We start from the raw sequence: 17140 nt of genomic DNA, 5'->3' as shown, positions 1-17140 counted from the left end.
AACGAATACATTTATACGAGAAACCTTACCTGCGTCACTTTTCCTTTCAGCTTTTCGAAGTCAGCGTGGTACTTTACGTTCGATTGAATTTTGGTATTCTCGGCAATCCGCTTGAACTCGGGCGTTTCGGCGATTGTCGTCGCTTTGGCTTTTGGAATATGTCTGTGGGAGTCAAAAGAAAAAAGGGAAACAATCATTAGAACGACATGCAGGAGAGAAGCCAACAATATGGATGGAGGTAATCAAACGATGATGCCGTGCTAGTGGCGGTGCCTTATACAGGCAGAGAGAGAGAGAAAAAGAGAGTGAATCGTAAAGAGAATGTCATTCCGATGCAACGATGACAAACACACCACCGGCAATCAATCAAACACTCACGAGGCCTATAGCTAGAAGCCAAGGAAAAGAAGATACCTTCGAACGCAGAGGATCCCCGCCGTTGCTCCGAGTGCATGCTGGAATGCTGGCCGCAAGGAAATTGAAACCATCGCTTCACGATTCACGAACCTGCGCTTCATAGTCTTGCTGCCGCTGCGTTTATGATGGTCGCGAACGAACCGCTCGAGCGAGAGTGTTTCCATATTTAGTGTTTGCTTACCATCATCACCATCACCACTTGCCACAACCATGGCTCAACCGTGGCCACTCTGGCACAGCGCGCATACCCGTATACGGTCGATTTGCAAAGGCGCAATGCGGCGCGACGATGTGTGTCTCTCCTCCTGGGGATTATAAGGAGGGGAAGCAAAACCATCGCAGTTGTCTCGCCTGCCAATCCTGCCAGTCGGTCGAATGCCAAAGGAAGCCAAACACAGTCATTTTGGCGACAGTAGGTAAGAGGTAAGAACGTGCTGCGTGAACTTCGGAGTGAAGTATAATTCCGTTTTCCTGCAGGCGTCCACATAACTAGGGAATCGATTAGCGTAAAGTCCCGCTCGACGAAATCGAAGGAACAAACAGCTTTAAACAATCGAAAGCAAACTTTTTGTATGATCGCTCTCTATCTCTCTCCGATTGAGAGGAACATGTTTTTACACTTTCACGGCTGGTTTGGCATCTAATCATTCCAACGCGCCCTCAACGCACAAACTCCTGTCCAACAATCCAAACATGTGTTCATCATTCACCCCAGCGCATATCACTCATCCTCCGTTCGCATTCCGTTAAGCTCTGTATTCTCCACCCAAGTACAGGTAGCATCCCTCGGAGCACAAAAAAATGCAAATATGTTGCGCGGACGATTGTTAATAAGGAAGGCAGGCCCCGCAAACGGTTGGTTTTGTTGCTGTGAATGAAGCTCCATTCATTCGAAGAGCAGGCTCGAGATGAAACGTAAAATTGACCATCCGTTGGCAGCATCTGCTCGCGATGCTGCACCACCGTGAATTTGTTTCGAAAACCAAAGGGGATGCTGCCTCGACGATTCCACTTCATTCAAGACAATTTACAAGCGCGCTTTAATCTTAGCTAGAACTTGATGCTGATAGTAGCAAAGATAATGAGCATAGAATCTTGGCCACACCATTGGCACATTCTCTATCAAATGCAACTGTGTGTGTATGTGTGCGCGCGCTAGTGCTTATTGTGCTCGATCATTGCTTCCGACGAAAAGGGTGCCGGAAAATGGGAATTCAAGGTAGGTGAAAATAGGGAAAACCATTTCCGGTGTCTCGCCGTACAATGGTCGCCCCCTTCCCTTGTTTTCTTGTCCATAAATCGCATCCTCCGCATTCAGGCTGAACGGTGAAGAGCGTAAAGCGCACGAATCCGGCGCATTCTTATGCATCGAGCATCCTCCTAAAGGGGGAACCGAAACCGAGAGCAGAACAGAAAGAAAGCTAGATAGAGAGCAAGAAAGAAAGAGAGAATACACGGGGTGGGAGAGGCTCCTTTCTCCTCCGCGTTCCGGGAGTGTAGTTGGCAAACAGTCTCGGACTCGGAACACAAACTTCACTCGGTTCAACCCCATTTTTCGTCGTCGTCGTCGTCGTCGTCGTCGTCGTGCTGCGTCCACGCGAAACGTAAATGCAACAACACACACAACCAGGGAAGGGAGGAACTGCATTGCAAATGTTTGTGCTCGTGCAGTGTCTCGTACCTCGTTGGTGCAGGCAGGCAGGTTCCCTCCCTATCGGCCTGGCGCATCTCCTGGACCAGCCAAGTGCAGCAGAGGCTTTAGATGAGTACTCGGGCGGCCCGGTGCAGCGAAACGTCAGAATGGATGATGGAGCGGTTCTTGGGGTAGTAGCGAGCATATGCAAGCTCATTCATTCACTAGCACGCAATGCTCCCGTCGTCGCCGTCGACGTTCTCCTGCATCGGCACGCGAGTAGTACTGGAGCATAACCCTTCCTTTCTCTTCCCTATGATATGGTCCACTAGGGTCCACAAAACGAAGCAATTTACTGATGCACATGATGCCGAGCAGGGAAGAGCCCCCGGCCTGTGCCTCCTTTCCAGACACGCCATCCAGCCAGCCAGACAGACAGACAGACCGACGGACGCACCACCGGTCGGTCGGATGTCGGTCGAGGATGGCTGGCAGACACCACACACACCATACACCGGAAAGCGTGTGGCGCAAATGGTTGCGGAGGAGTCAGAATAAAACGGAAACGAACGAACTGGGAGAGGATGGTCCGAGGGGGGAGGAGCGAAAGTGAGACTTGGAGTGCGAGAGATTCTCGGTTGCCGGTTACCATTCGGGGGGACCCCACCCCGAAGGAATTGAGATAAATTGAATAATCATGCAATACGAGGCAACACTGGCGCGCGCGCTCGCCCACAGTGCGAATGTGTGTGCATGGAATGCCAACCGTACAGCAGCACCGTGTGTGGAGGTGGCAGTGATGAGGAGCATAAAATGGTTCTAACACTGTCCGTCCGTAGCCCCACGGAACGGATGGTTGGTGGGCGTTAGAAGGCGTGTGATGCGCGCGTGTGTCTGTGTGCGCGCCTGAAGAGCAATAAATAATAAATTACCGAGCTGATGACGGGGTAAACGGGATAACGGCAGCATAGATCAACACACACACACACGCGCGCGCGTGAACACACATCACAGGCCAGACTATCAGCTCGAGCTCGAGCTCGAGAGGAAGTAGAAAAGTTCGTCGAAAAGTGAGTGAATTGGCCACAACACTCTTCTAGCGCTTCGCCTCGCGGATAGTTCCCGCGGAGAGCATCATTTAGCACAAATCAATTTAACGGATCCTCCTCGCCACCACTTTTTCCCCAGGCCAGGGCACTCGTTTGCTCACCCATCAAGAGTCGGTTACTGTTACGAATCTCGGAATAGCCGCTCTGAAGGATGTGCGCTAACGGGGATTCGGTATGAGAGCATTTTGCGGTCCCGTACGGCGAGCGAGAGGTAAAGCAACTTGGTCAGCGGATGTTAAGAGCATATTTTATAGCTATATATATATTTTTTTATCGTACGTTTTGGGGCAGTGGAATTTCAGCCAGAAAGCTTGAATTTACAATACTAAAACACAGAGCACTCAAGAGTGAGACACCGTTATCAGTCCGTTTGATACTAATCAGAATGATTATTGAGGATAGAAATGGTTTTCCAAAGAGGTTCGTAATCCATTTCATGGTACAATTTTTATCGCGGGTTTTTGAAATTTTGGAAATTTTGAAGTCAAATTTAAATTTCGCCAAGTGATGCTCTGTCATTGAGAAGTATTTTGGAGTAAATCGGCATTAATTCGGACAAAGACAAGGAGTAGAATACAGCCGTTGCAATACTATATCGTCGAAAAATGTTTATATTATTTCTTAAAAGTTAATAGGTTTTAAAAAATACATTAATTACGAAATGATATCTTCATTTGAACATGATTAACACCCTGATTAGGTGCAACAGAACCCTAGGCATCTAAAGCGATGAGAAACTGCCTTCTTTTCAGCAGAATAAACAGGATAATATTGATGCTTACGGTTCATAGAAAAAAAAAACAAGACTAAACGCCTCTTAGCTGTTTCTTTCTCGTTCATCGAGAAACCACCAGGAAAAATCGTGAGTTTGTTAGACAAATTTGATAGTCAATTCAGAGAGATCGCAATCCCTATTTATTCCACGCTTGCTTAAGTACTTTCGACTCAACAAAGGATCTTGTAAACCTAGACACATATGTCAACCTAATTGGTATTAAATAGCTAAAAATAGCTTGCTCTATAGACACCCGTTTTGCACAACACACGGAGAAGACAAAACGACAAAGCGGACAAAGTACATTTGCAAGAAAGTAGTTTCCCCGTTTTTCGCTTTCCTTTTGGGCCGCAACGAAGGAAGGAATTCGCTACACAACTACCAAAGACCCGGGAGTAAGCAAGTACGACAGCGGCCAGCTCCACTGTGTAGAGGAAGCATAAAGGGCCGAGTATACTACCAACAGGGGGAGGGGAGTGGTGATGATCATTCACCAGCCATCGTGGGCACATTCCTCTCAGCAGAACAGGACGTTGTGGAGGCCGCGTCTCCGCCTCTCATATGCTGTTAGCTCCTCGGGCGAAAAGCGTGAAGCACCACAGTTAACAGTGACCTAGTAATCTATTGCCTGCGCCAATTAACATGCCAGCCGTAGACCGCGCCGCACACACACACACACACTGGGGCGCACGCTGGTAATGGGCCGTTTTTCGGAGAAAGGTACTCCTGACATCAAACACGCGTCGTCAGCCCTCCCGTGTGTGTGTGTGTCTGAGGGTGCAGGAGGAGTTCTTGCTGCAAGTGGGGACCACTGTCACTGGCAGAGCATAAGGAGAAGGACGAAGCAATTGATTGGCTTTGTGGTTTGGAACCGGCAAGGCTGATCCGGGGGCTTCCTTTTGTGGCCTCGTCCACTGTTTCGATTCGAGTGTCCCTTTAGACAGTCCCTGCAGACAGCTTTGGAACGCGCTAGAAGAGTGAAAGCGACGAAGGATGGAACGATTGATGCGTGAAGGAATGCAGTCGCTCCTATCGAGGGGGGGAGGCGGCGAAACCCTCCACCTCATTTGCCAATCGATAAACGGTACACAACCATATAAGTGCATTAGTTTGGCGCGTCGTGACCACGAGGAAAAGACGGAAGGTGCAGGTGCGTCTGTGTCCCGTCACGAAATTCGATTTATCCAAAGTCATTTAAGGATCTGTCCTCCTTCCTGCCTTCCTTGCTGGCCTTCCTAACTACTAGCCGCCAGCAGGTGTGCGTCCGTACGTCCGTCCAGCTCGCCACAAAATATAATTCCGCAGCGGGCTACGTCGTCGTCGTTGTGGTTGCGTTAGGTCGATGGCGGAGTAATCGATTGCTATATAATGCTCGCCACGGTTTGTCCATGTTTGGTCACTGCGCGCCGCAGGCATTCGTCGCGCTGCGTTATGAAGTGTGTCCTTCGAAAACTGGGCACCGTACGAGCGAATTGGAAATCACGCGCTGCCCCGGCGGAGGGTGCGCCACCGCAAACATACTAATTGATCTAATAGCTCAATTTGTGGTGATACGATGGATCGAAAATACGGTCGTTCAATTTGTTGTCACGGCGCGACCGAACACGGGGGCCGCCTTTGAAGTTCGGGACAGTCGGTCGGGTGGCAGTTTTGGTTGGATTTACAAGAATTACTATTCGTGGCTGGGCCGTGGCCGACATAATTGCTTCATGATCGCTTAAGGGTTTTTGTGGAACAATTTAGCTAGAAAGAGTTTATGATCACTTATAATAAAACCTTCAGGGCAATATACACGAGAAAGCATATCGCTAAATATCGCTAAGTGCCGTGCCGCATATTAGCACAAAACGAAGAAAAATTGGCTTGAGTATAGCCGAAGGTCGAACAGAATGCGAATTTGTGATGGACTAAGAACATGATTAATTAAAGGCTGTTCTCCAAAGAACAGTACAGGAGCCTTTTAATACCTTTAATTTAAAAGATTAATCAACCTTTAATCAATATATTAAATAAGATCAACGTATCAAACAGGATAAAGAATTAAAACCTATGTGAAGAAGACTGCTACTCTAAAGTGATCGACATCGTACTACTGATCTTTCGTAGCGTAACATCAATGATTTCGTGGAAATTTGGACCGCACTCCGGAGGTCTAAACCACCCGATCGATTAAAAGAAACTAATGGATCTCGAAAACTATAATACCAAAAACGATCCGTAGAGCGTAAAAGTCTTAATCGTTTTAATGTTTAAGACGTTAGCACCCTTACAGCAACTGACCAAGAAACGCTGATCCAATTACTACCGGTGATCATGATCCTCTCGCTATCTGCACATAAAATTACAAGAACAAAAGGAAAAATCAGGACACCGTTTCTTCGCTAATGAACGAATCGTTCCGAAAAAGCACCCAACACAAAACACAAAGCAACAAAAACGAAGGATCTCATAAAAAAAAGACACCGTATCGTTCTCTCACGCCACTTGCTTGTTGCTTGTAACAATTAAACAAACACAAAACCCACAGGGGGAACACCACCACAGATCGGTGTCTTCACCTCAAGGCCCACATTTAGCGCCCGTTCGCGCGATCGACTGCCCGATCGCGCGATCGAAAAAGAAATGTGCCACGGCCCCGGGGAGGCGCAACGAAACGCACTGGAATGTGTTTCCAGCGCGCCCGCAGAACCGGTCGCGGGATTTTATGTGAACCAAGCGCCCGGCGGCACAAAGCTTATGGAAATCCTCTTCTCACCTATCGATTTTATGTGAGGTGGAGTGCTTGGGGAGGTACACAACACACCAGGTACACAGCGCACAGCGAAACAAATCTCCGAAACGAAATAATCGTTAAAAACACACACACTACACTCTCCACATTTTCTTCACCGCTAGCGTTTCCCATGCAGACAAGTGTTCCTCTCGACACGCTGTGGTGGGTGCAATATAGGTTTTAGAGAGATCGCCCACCATCAGCAGGAGCGGAACCGGGAGAGGTTGCGATAAGTTCGTTCGCGCGGTTGATCTTTTATTTTTAAAAACCTCTCGCGATCACGATCACTTAAAGTGCTCCCCGGGGAGAGGAGATGCGCGGTGTAGATAGATTTCAGCCCATCCATACTGCACCACCATGAGGTGTTGGGTAAAGAGGTTTACAAGGGGAGGGGGGCAAGAGGTCTGGATCAACAGAAGCCAAACGGGAAATACGGTAGCGCTGGTACGCCGTCCGCGTTTCAACAAGGAAAACATGAAAAGGCACTTTTCCTTCCGGTGCTACTTATGTTGGCTGCAGCTTCTTTCTCCCACTAGTGTCTCAAGTATTTCTCGGACTCCGGGTCTCTGCAGACCCCCGACTGATCTTGGCTGGTGGACTACAAATGAATGCAAATGATCGTTTCGCGGGACGGAAACGCGGGATTCCATAATTCACCTCTCGATAATCCACACTTCGCAGCCGCCCACGTGTCTGCGCATAAATACTATCCTCCTCTTTCTACTGCATAGCACTGGCGATCGTTAGAGCAGAAGAACAACGACTTCGGGAACGTTGGAACGTTGTAAATGAACGTGATCAGCAGCGAGTTGGCGAGCTTGGCCCGAACGGAAGCCACTGAAAAGATCCAATTAATCTTCATGAATTCGGCGTGACAATTGCACTAACGGTAGTGGGTGTGTAGGCTGGCTGGCTGGCTGGCTGTGGAAGCTGGCTTCACACACTAGACCGATTGGTCAGTTAGGGGCTGGACGCCAGCTTCGAAACGGTTAATTTGTAACCCCTCAGTAGGGACCAGGAGACACATAGCCCTCATCATCATCATCATCACCATCATTCGAAGACGGCGCTTTTGGTTGGATTATTAATGAGCGGACCTCCTCGCCAGTTCCATCGGTATCAGGGTTCCAAAACGAAATACGGGAGACTCGAAAGGTCCAAATTTGGTTATAATTAGAATCAATTAAAGGCATCCCCGTGGCATCCAGAAAATCCGTCCCGTGCTTTGTCTGTGCTCGAGAATGCCAGAAACACGCGCCACCCTGGCACTTGAGCGGCCACCCTACAAACGAACGCCACCCGGGCATGCCCTTCCGACCCTTGAACACACTCGAAGACGTTTGACACTATGCCCCGCCTGTCTGTTCGATCAAACGTCAAGCCGAGGTCAGAGCATAAGGTCTGTGTTGCTGCTGCTAATACCCCCGGACCCCCGGCCCCTGGGGAGGCAATTAATAGACACCCACACACACACTCATGCAGAAGAAGAAGTTCAACAAACTTATATGCTGTCACAGATCTTCTGCCCCTGCTCCTTGCTACGCGTCTCGCGTGTTATCAATTTAAGGGAGGGAACCGCGCGCGCATTAAAACCTTTCAGCCTTTACACCACCATCTGTTTGGACTGCGTCAGGGAAGCGGATCAAGGGAGCAATAGTTTCGTCGCATTGCAGAAGCCGCCGTCGCGTGGCGTGTGATGGAATCGATACGACACACCAAGGGGCTTGTGTCTGTCGAGGGAACGACGCCGATTACAATGCTGCTGCTGCTACTGCTACTACTCTTGGCCGCGACTCATTCATGATTTGTCGCGTCTCGTCGAGCAACGCTCGAGCCAAATACCTTGGATCTTGGCCAAATTGGAAGGGTCAATTGGACGATGTTTGCTCTCGGAACAATGCAGTGCAGTGGCAGCAGCATACGATGGCCGACAATGTAAATGGGATGGGGACGACGACGACGACATCACCACGTTAACATTATGGTTGTTTTTGATGCTCGGGTTTTTCGGAGCCTCGGAGTCGGTTGGATCGATTCGCATTAAAATTCGAAGCAAACATTTTTTTGGCAAAACATCGAGTCCGAGATTCCCGCGATTCTGCTCCACTCCACCGAGACGAGCGAGCTCTAGTTTGGGAGGCGTTTTGGTTGCTTCCGGAGCGCCGGAAATGGAAAAAGTCCCGAGGCCCCTGCAGCGTGTGTGTGTGTGTGTGCCCAGTGAGGCGTGCGACAAACCCCGGGAGCGATTGCAGCGGCAACGGCAATGCAAATTTGGAAGCAGAACCGGAGCGAGCGCGCTGCAACGCCAGACACGATTATTAAATCATGCACCACCTCCGCCACCACCTACACTACCGCCTCTTCCACAGGGTCTGGGGTTTGCGGGCCGCTCAGCATGAAATGCAAAATGCAGTATTCGGGGGGCGCCCCTGACCACCAACCTTCACACAAAGTGCAACGAACTTTCGGCACGTTCGGTTCGGGTCCGCTTGGCGGAAGTAGCACCCCCGGTAATACCCCCGGACCCCCGGCCCCTGGGGAGGCAATTAATAGACACCCACACACACACTCATGCAGAAGAAGAAGTTCAACAAACTTATATGCTGTCACAGATCTTCTGCCCCTGCTCCTTGCTACGCGTCTCGCGTGTTATCAATTTAAGGGAGGGAACCGCGCGCGCATTAAAACCTTTCAGCCTTTACACCACCATCTGTTTGGACTGCGTCAGGGAAGCGGATCAAGGGAGCAATAGTTTCGTCGCATTGCAGAAGCCGCCGTCGCGTGGCGTGTGATGGAATCGATACGACACACCAAGGGGCTTGTGTCTGTCGAGGGAACGACGCCGATTACAATGCTGCTGCTGCTACTGCTACTACTCTTGGCCGCGACTCATTCATGATTTGTCGCGTCTCGTCGAGCAACGCTCGAGCCAAATACCTTGGATCTTGGCCAAATTGGAAGGGTCAATTGGACGATGTTTGCTCTCGGAACAATGCAGTGTAGTGATGGCAGCAGCATACGATGGCCGACAATGTAAATGGGATGGGGACGACGACGACATCACCACGTTAACATTATGGTTGTTTTTGATGCTCGGGTTTTTCGGAGCCTCGGAGTCGGTTGGATCGATTCGCATTAAAATTCGAAGCAAACATTTTTTTGGCAAAACATCGAGTCCGAGATTCCCGCGATTCTGCTCCACTCCACCGAGACGAGCGAGCTCTAGTTTGGGAGGCGTTTTGGTTGCTTCCGGAGCGCCGGAAATGGAAAAAGTCCCGAGGCCCCTGCAGCGTGTGTGTGTGTGTGTGCCCAGTGAGGCGTGCGACAAACCCCGGGAGCGATTGCAGCGGCAACGGCAATGCAAATTTGGAAGCAGAACCGGAGCGAGCGCGCTGCAACGCCAGACACGATTATTAAATCATGCACCACCTCCGCCACCACCTACACTACCGCCTCTTCCACAGGGTCTGGGGTTTGCGGGCCGCTCAGCATGAAATGCAAAATGCAGTATTCGGGGGGCGCCCCTGACCACCAACCTTCACACAAAGTGCAACGAACTTTCGGCACGTTCGGTTCGGGTCCGCTTGGCGGAAGTAGCAAATCCTTTACTCTTATCCACACCACCTCGTGGTTCTACTCCTTCCCTTCGTGGTTCTACTTTCAATTGTAAAAAAAAAACCGAAACACCGACGAGCAGCCATCGTTCTGGCCGAGTTCCTCGAGTGTTGTACGAATCCGAATGCACCGGAATCCCTACCCAAGCCCAAGCCCAGACAGGAGAGAGAGAGAGAGTGAGATTTGTTTATGTTGCTTCGTGTCGTGGCGTTGGCGGCGTCAGCGGCTGCGCATAAGTGTGTGGTGTTATATTTTTAGCAATCTCAACCCTCGCCACCCCTGGTTCTGCATCCGCCCAGCCCAGACACTGGCCTGGAGTGGATTGCAATAACAAAAAACACTCGGCTTCCTGGCGCGAAGCACGTACTTCTCTTCAGTCCGGAGGCTGCAGCAGCAGCAGCATGATGGTTTATATCTATTTGGCGTGCGGTGAAGTTGTTTGCAAAGATTGCGAGCGCGCGCGCCCGTCGTAACCATTTACACGCCGTTTACCGGCGGATCAACACGGATTGCGCCGCACCGCGCCATTTCACCATTGCTGCTGCTGCTGCTGCTGCTGCTGCGTCGTGTTTAGACAATGAGCATTTAATCGTTTATTTATAGGGATATGATCGCATGAGCGTTAGGCGAATGATCTCATCTGAAGCCTCCAGTGACCGGGGGAGGGGGTTTAATGTTTTTTTTTCGAGCAAGCGAACGAGAGAAAGCGCCAAACAATTGTAACAAACACTCTGCCGAGTGCCGATCAACCGAGTTGCCGTTAATGTGCTTGAGAGATGACGGCCGATGATCGACTGCGCCATGGATAATTTCCTTGCTATTGCTAAACGATGCTGCTAATTGCGCAAAACTCAGGTCTTGCGTCGCTAGGCAGATGAAAAATAGGAAATAGCAAACGGAACACAAAGCTACAGTAATGGGCGAATGCATCTATAATTCAATTGGATGTTGGAACCTCCTCTTCAAGGCATCAGTAAATTAATTAATTTCGTTTAAGCGACTAGTAAAGGCTAATACTTCCAAAAGTCCATCTTTTAAATTCCTTGGGACCATCGACTCTCAATACTTGCAAATGAGCATCTTGAATTACTTTTTGCCTAGTAGAGTGCTCCACTATCGCCAGTTTATAACCTACAGTTTTAACTACAATAAGTTTTCGATGGTATATGATCGTCAAGAGCCTTTTAATGTCGCCATCTACCTCTGCGACACTTACGGATTTACGTTTCGCATTGTCACGAGGTTGCTGAAGATCGGCAACCAGATAATAGATACCATTCACTCATTGCTATGTCTCCAATTAGCCAAGACCGAACTGTAGCAACGTCACCAGCACGCGTCAGATGATCACAGTCGAATGAACAAACACTTTTAGTATCAGATTTGGCGATCTCCAATTACGCAGTACCCCAAATAGCAGCTCTTTATCTTCTTTCCTACCTTAAAACTTCACTCAATGCTATCTAATAGCGGAGTGTCTAATTAATTAGTGAATTAAAGACACTGAATTAAACTTCAAACCATCCGTCACCTCTCAACTCTCGCCCCTCATCGGACCACACAAACGGATGGACGGACAGATTGCAGTGTTCGGCGCCAAAGGCGTACCAGCGGCAGACCTCCTCCTTATCAACATCATGTTGCAAACCGTCCCCCGCCTTCAATTCGCCGCCACCCATTATCAGCGATGCAACGACAACGACGGCGATCAACTGCAACTTGCCTAACTCACTCACTGCCGCCGTCGCCATCGTTGAGGGAGGCGGTCACACGAAACCATAAAACTGACCACGAGGCGGTACCAGCCAGATAACCTCCCCTTCGGCGCTGCCCTCGTTTCTTATCAAAGTCCACGTGCAAAAGGTGCGCACACATGCGGCAGGGGCGTTTGCACCCTCAAACCCGCGTCGTGTCTCAACATTGCGGCATATATCATTGACACCCCACAACGAAGCGAATCCAGTTCCAGCAGCACACGGCAGGCGGTGTGTCTGTTGCAAGATCACCGATCGGCCGAGCGGAACGAGATTGACGTCGATTCCGCGCTTCATACTTTGATGGTGTTGTGGTTGCTGTTTGTTTATGCGAAAGAGGAGGAGAAAGGAGAGGAGTAGCAGGAGGATTGACGACGTTGTCATAACTTGGCGACGATGTTTACATCAACATGGGAATGCTTTTTTTCTCGTTCCCTCGATGGATTTCAATCGAACCGAGGAACCCCCCCCCAGCAATACCAACACAACACGCGGCACGTCCATCCAACCCGCCAGCTGTGTGTCCAGTCCAGTCCAGCTGATGAAGTTAAAGAGCTCGCGATCGCTCGCTGCAGAAGGTGAACCGTGAACGTGCCAACCGTCTGAGACACGTAGCAACACCGCCCCATCGCGTATCCGCCACAAATACTGGACACGGACGAGTTAGACGAGGCCGCCAATTGCAGGGGTGTTAGCAGACCAGCAACCTCATATTAGGAGGGTGTGTGGCAATAACCATTCAAGTGGCGGCGACATTTTAACAATTGCGTTATTGATTTGATCTCGCAGGATCGCGTGGAAGGCGTGGAGTTGATCCAAAATTTTATGGAAAAATCTCTTTCTAGATCGATGTCTCCTCTTGGAGACACAACATATCATCGTGATCGTACCCTGGGCTCTATTTATGCACTTCGCACTACATGTCCTCCTCGCTGGCATGAGCAAACGACTTTCACTCGCTCTCTCTGTCTAATGGTGCCGACACCAAGTAGCATTACGAATCGAAGGTCTTTTCTATGCAACCGAGGAGAATTGGAGATCCCGGGGGGTCCATCCAAAGGGCTCTTCTCGCATTCGCGACGAATTACTCTTAATTTCCCTTCATTGGTCCCTCCGTCGATCTAGCTCCTCTGCTCAAAAGTGGCCCCCCTCCCCGCTTGCACTTCAGCAACCTACCTTGCCGTTTGATTAAATGCCTGCCCGCGAGGACCGGCGACGACCCGCCGTCGGCCCTTCCAGCGATCACTCCCCACGGTGATGGTGTGGTGGATTGGCGCGAATGTCGATCGACGATCGGAGAGAAAACCAACCTCGCGAGGTGATCCGAAACCAACTTTCTTCTGCTTCTTACCAACCCACCTCTTACCACCCCCCACCCCCCGCAACGGTCCGTAACAAAGCCGTGGCCTCTCTGTGCACGCGGCCGGGGAGGCACGGCTATGATTGCACTTTCGCCGCCATCGGTCAGAGTATACCCTACCTACCTCCGGTGTGCGGAAAGGAGGGACAGGCAACCAGTTGCCAGAGTAACGGAACGGCCAAAAGCTTCCACCACCACCATCATGGTCTAGGAAAAGGTGAAAATTGATAGATTGCCACCCAGACCACTCGCGTCTCTTCTTGAAGCAGGAAACTCGAACGCCGGAACACGATTCGCCTCTAGGGTGAGCGCCAGCCAACACGCGCCACAACAACAAACCGCTAAACCCTTCGCCTGCTGCTGCTGCTGCTGCTGCTCCGGGGAGGTTGGCATTTTGGAGCATATTCCCCGGTATGCCTTCTCCCGTGGTGGAGTTCCGCAGCGACACGCACGCGACGATTTATTATCATTCGCTCGCTCTAACCTTTCCAGATCGAAAGCAGTTTGTCGGTTGCCGAGAGCAAGTTCGGTTCGGTTTCAATTGTGGCGTCGTATAGTAGAACCTTGTAGAAGTCTAGATATCCCTATCAATCCGTTGAAACGTATCAAATCCAGCTCGTTACATTCGTCTAGACTACTCTCCGCTTGTGTGACGAACGAATTCGATCCTTTTTGGGGAGTCCAATTTATGACCTCGACGAGATATGGAGGGAGCACGCTTTTGACGCTAATCTGGCTGCGGATCGATACGTTGCCGGCAGCCGGCCACACCTAAGCCCTCCACCATCCATATCAATTCGTCTGGCCTTGCACGTATTTGGAACACCCGAAATCCACAAAATCGAGGTTCGGTGGGATCAGTTGACTTGCGGCGCACAATCGGAGACCAGCAAAGGGCAACTGCTACCCGCCACTCACACCGAGAGTTCGATGTCGTGAACGGAGCATGATCGCGACCAAGAAAATCACCAGTCGGCGTGGCGCTTATAAAGGATTAAGGGGGTGAAAAGCGAACCCAACATTGCCTACAGAAGCGTTGGTCGAGCAGTGAACTAATTACTATAGTTGAGAGTTCCACATAAATTATGATCAACGGTTTCTTATCGCTTTGTTTCGGTGGTACCATTACCCGTGGTAAATCCCGAGCCGATCGTGACTAGCGACACCTTCTTCCTGCAACCCACCCGAGACGGTAGCGATTACTGAATGGAGGGCGCGCGCAGGACTGCACCGCTGCTCAGTGGTTAACGTCACCGCGGTTTATGCGTGATATATTTCTATTGCTGCTGCTTGACCTTTCGGGAGAGCCATATGCCATGTACCAGAGCTAGTACAAGGCACGCAAATGGACCAATCGTTTACATTCCTTAGTTATTCCTATTATTTCCTCGCGTATTTACGACCTGGAAAGCACCGAAAGAACGCAGAGTTCGACAAACAACTCATATAGCTCCCTGGTTTCATCATATAGGGACGTAGTGAAAAGTCTCACACTGGAAACTGATACTATGAACGTTTCGCCCTTTTCGCGACACTTTTTTAAGTGCATTAGTTTCCTCGCGCCTGCATCAAGTATGTCCTTCGTCACTTCCATCAAGTCAAGTAATTGCTTCACCCCTCCATATATCCTGTTGTCGTCTATTCTATCCTTGACGCAAGAACGGTTCTGAGTGTCGCGAGGTGTTTACAGAAAAAGACAAACAAAACCAAAGAACGTGTTACGCAGCGTAACATAACATTCGGGAGCGCCGCCCCCTCCGGGGTTGCGATCGTAATCACGCTATGCGCCAAGGGTGAACACACCTTTGGCCAAAAACAAGTCCTTCGTCCGGTAGAGGTTTTATTTTTATTTATTATTTTTAGGTTTTCAAACGCTCAACAACCCAAACTTTGAGCCCAAGGGCTATGCAAAGCGTACAGACGAAGACGCGTCGTCGCGTCGAAGAAGAACAAACAGAACAGCACGCCCAGGTTGCGGTGTCCCTGACCTAGTTAATTTGGCAGCTTTTGGCCACCCTCTTTGCCAATCGAGCCAACACAGCTTAAAATGCCGTCATTGCAGCAGTTGTAGAGGAGACACCAAACAATACACACATGTGCTTTGTCGGTTGGAGAATGAAAAACACGAAGGTTGGTTCTTAGTAAGGGAAGGACCGAGGGTCTGAAAGGGGGCTTCTTATGCAGATATCAAATGACATTGAATCAGACGGCGTGTGGGTATGTGTGTGCGGTTTCGACATTGAAGAGACTTCGCCAGAAAGGCGTATTGTTATGATTAAGCTATGCAGAGACAGGAACAAACGCGTGCAAACAACAACGTTGTCGGTCTGGCCGTTTGTACGTGGCTTCTGTTTGCGAAACAGTCCAAAGTCCGACGGTGCAAACCGCCTGGCAGGTATGTGCCCGTTCGGCAATTGAAACCACACGCATTTGGAGCGTAATTTGGGCGATGATTTGACTCGAGTGTTGTCGATTGGTAAACGCCCGATTTTGGCGAGAAACCAGAAAACATATCCGGGTGTAATTGGAAACACAACCAGCCAACCACAAGAACGAGAATGAACATGATTCTGTGTTGTCTGTTAGGTGACCTACCTGGCTGATCGTATATCATTCTACATAATGTGATCCTCTACATCATCTACACCAGCCTTCAACAATCCTTTCGATTGCTGCTTATGTTTTGACGATCTCTCTCGGTATGCACCGTAGCTGTACGTGCTCGGTTCTCGGTTGCCACCCGTCCATCAACGCCGAACCAGAGTATTCTGCATTACAGTATATCAAATTACAAACACCACGCCTTGTTGCTGCAGCACACGGTACCCTTTCAATTGAATGCATCGCAGGCACGTTGGAAAAGGCCTTCAAAATATGCAAATGTAGAGGAATGTTTGGAAATAATCCCTGGTTCAGGTCTGCATCACAATTCCTGAGCATGCTTGTTGGAAGATGTTTTTTCTTCCAATCGAACGCTAATGTATAGGGTTTTACGGGATTCTTACCAAGGAATGAGCAATTTTCGGTTAATTTATGTTGAAATAATAACCTGCTTAATCACCATCAACTGCTGAAGCTATAAGTTTTCGACAAATCCATCCGGGGTTTATGACGCAACTCGACAGTTCCATCAATAACCACCAAGAATAATGCAAACAAATGACAATTCGCAGAAGACTTGTGCGGGTACAGAGCACACACTGCAAGTGACCCATGTCACGTATTAATCCAATTGTGCTCCGCTGAAGCCATAGCACAAGCGAAACACAGAGGCCATCCTCTGCGACCCCCCCAAAGGCGAAGGCCTTGAACTGAACGTGTTCGCTAAAGGTATAAGCACGACAGGTCTTAGGCCCATGCTGCCCATGCCAGAACACTACGTCAGAACATAGAGCCGGCAGTCCGGCGTGGAGCTCGATCGCGTATACCGTGTGTTCTCCAGCGATCGATTCCCTCTGAAATCGCATGGGAGTCTTCAAGGCAAACGACGCCCCATTTCCCACCCATCGCCATGTCTATAAATAGCGCCTGAGCTGGGGACACTCGCCAAACCCCCCAGAGTTTGCTGCTCCGTGGGATCATGAATCCAACACAACATTGCGCTTTTCGGCGAATCTGCCGCACCATCCCACAGGATCCCAATTCAAGGACGGTGCAGCATTGGATGCACACGAAGCGCGATGGCGCAGCGCCCGGGACCGCCT

General features: G+C 49.8%; 1 protein-coding gene across 5 annotated transcripts in view; it reads right to left on the bottom strand.

Moving 5' to 3' along the window:
- Positions 1-17140, bottom strand: part of LOC125955281 (LIM and SH3 domain protein Lasp) — a 41967-nt gene that overhangs the window by 12055 nt on the left and 12772 nt on the right. For all 5 annotated transcript variants that reach the window (XM_049686376.1, XM_049686374.1, XM_049686378.1 and 2 more), the window contains one exon: positions 30-162. In XM_049686376.1, coding sequence (XP_049542333.1) covers positions 30-162 — 133 coding nt within the window. The remainder of the gene's footprint in view (positions 1-29; positions 163-17140) is intronic.

This window comes from Anopheles darlingi, chromosome 3, assembly GCF_943734745.1.
Source record: "Anopheles darlingi chromosome 3, idAnoDarlMG_H_01, whole genome shotgun sequence".
NCBI lineage: Eukaryota > Metazoa > Arthropoda > Insecta > Diptera > Culicidae > Anopheles > Anopheles darlingi.
The sequence above is the reverse complement of the archived record's forward strand: the minus strand, read 5'-3'. Positions and strand labels throughout refer to the sequence as shown.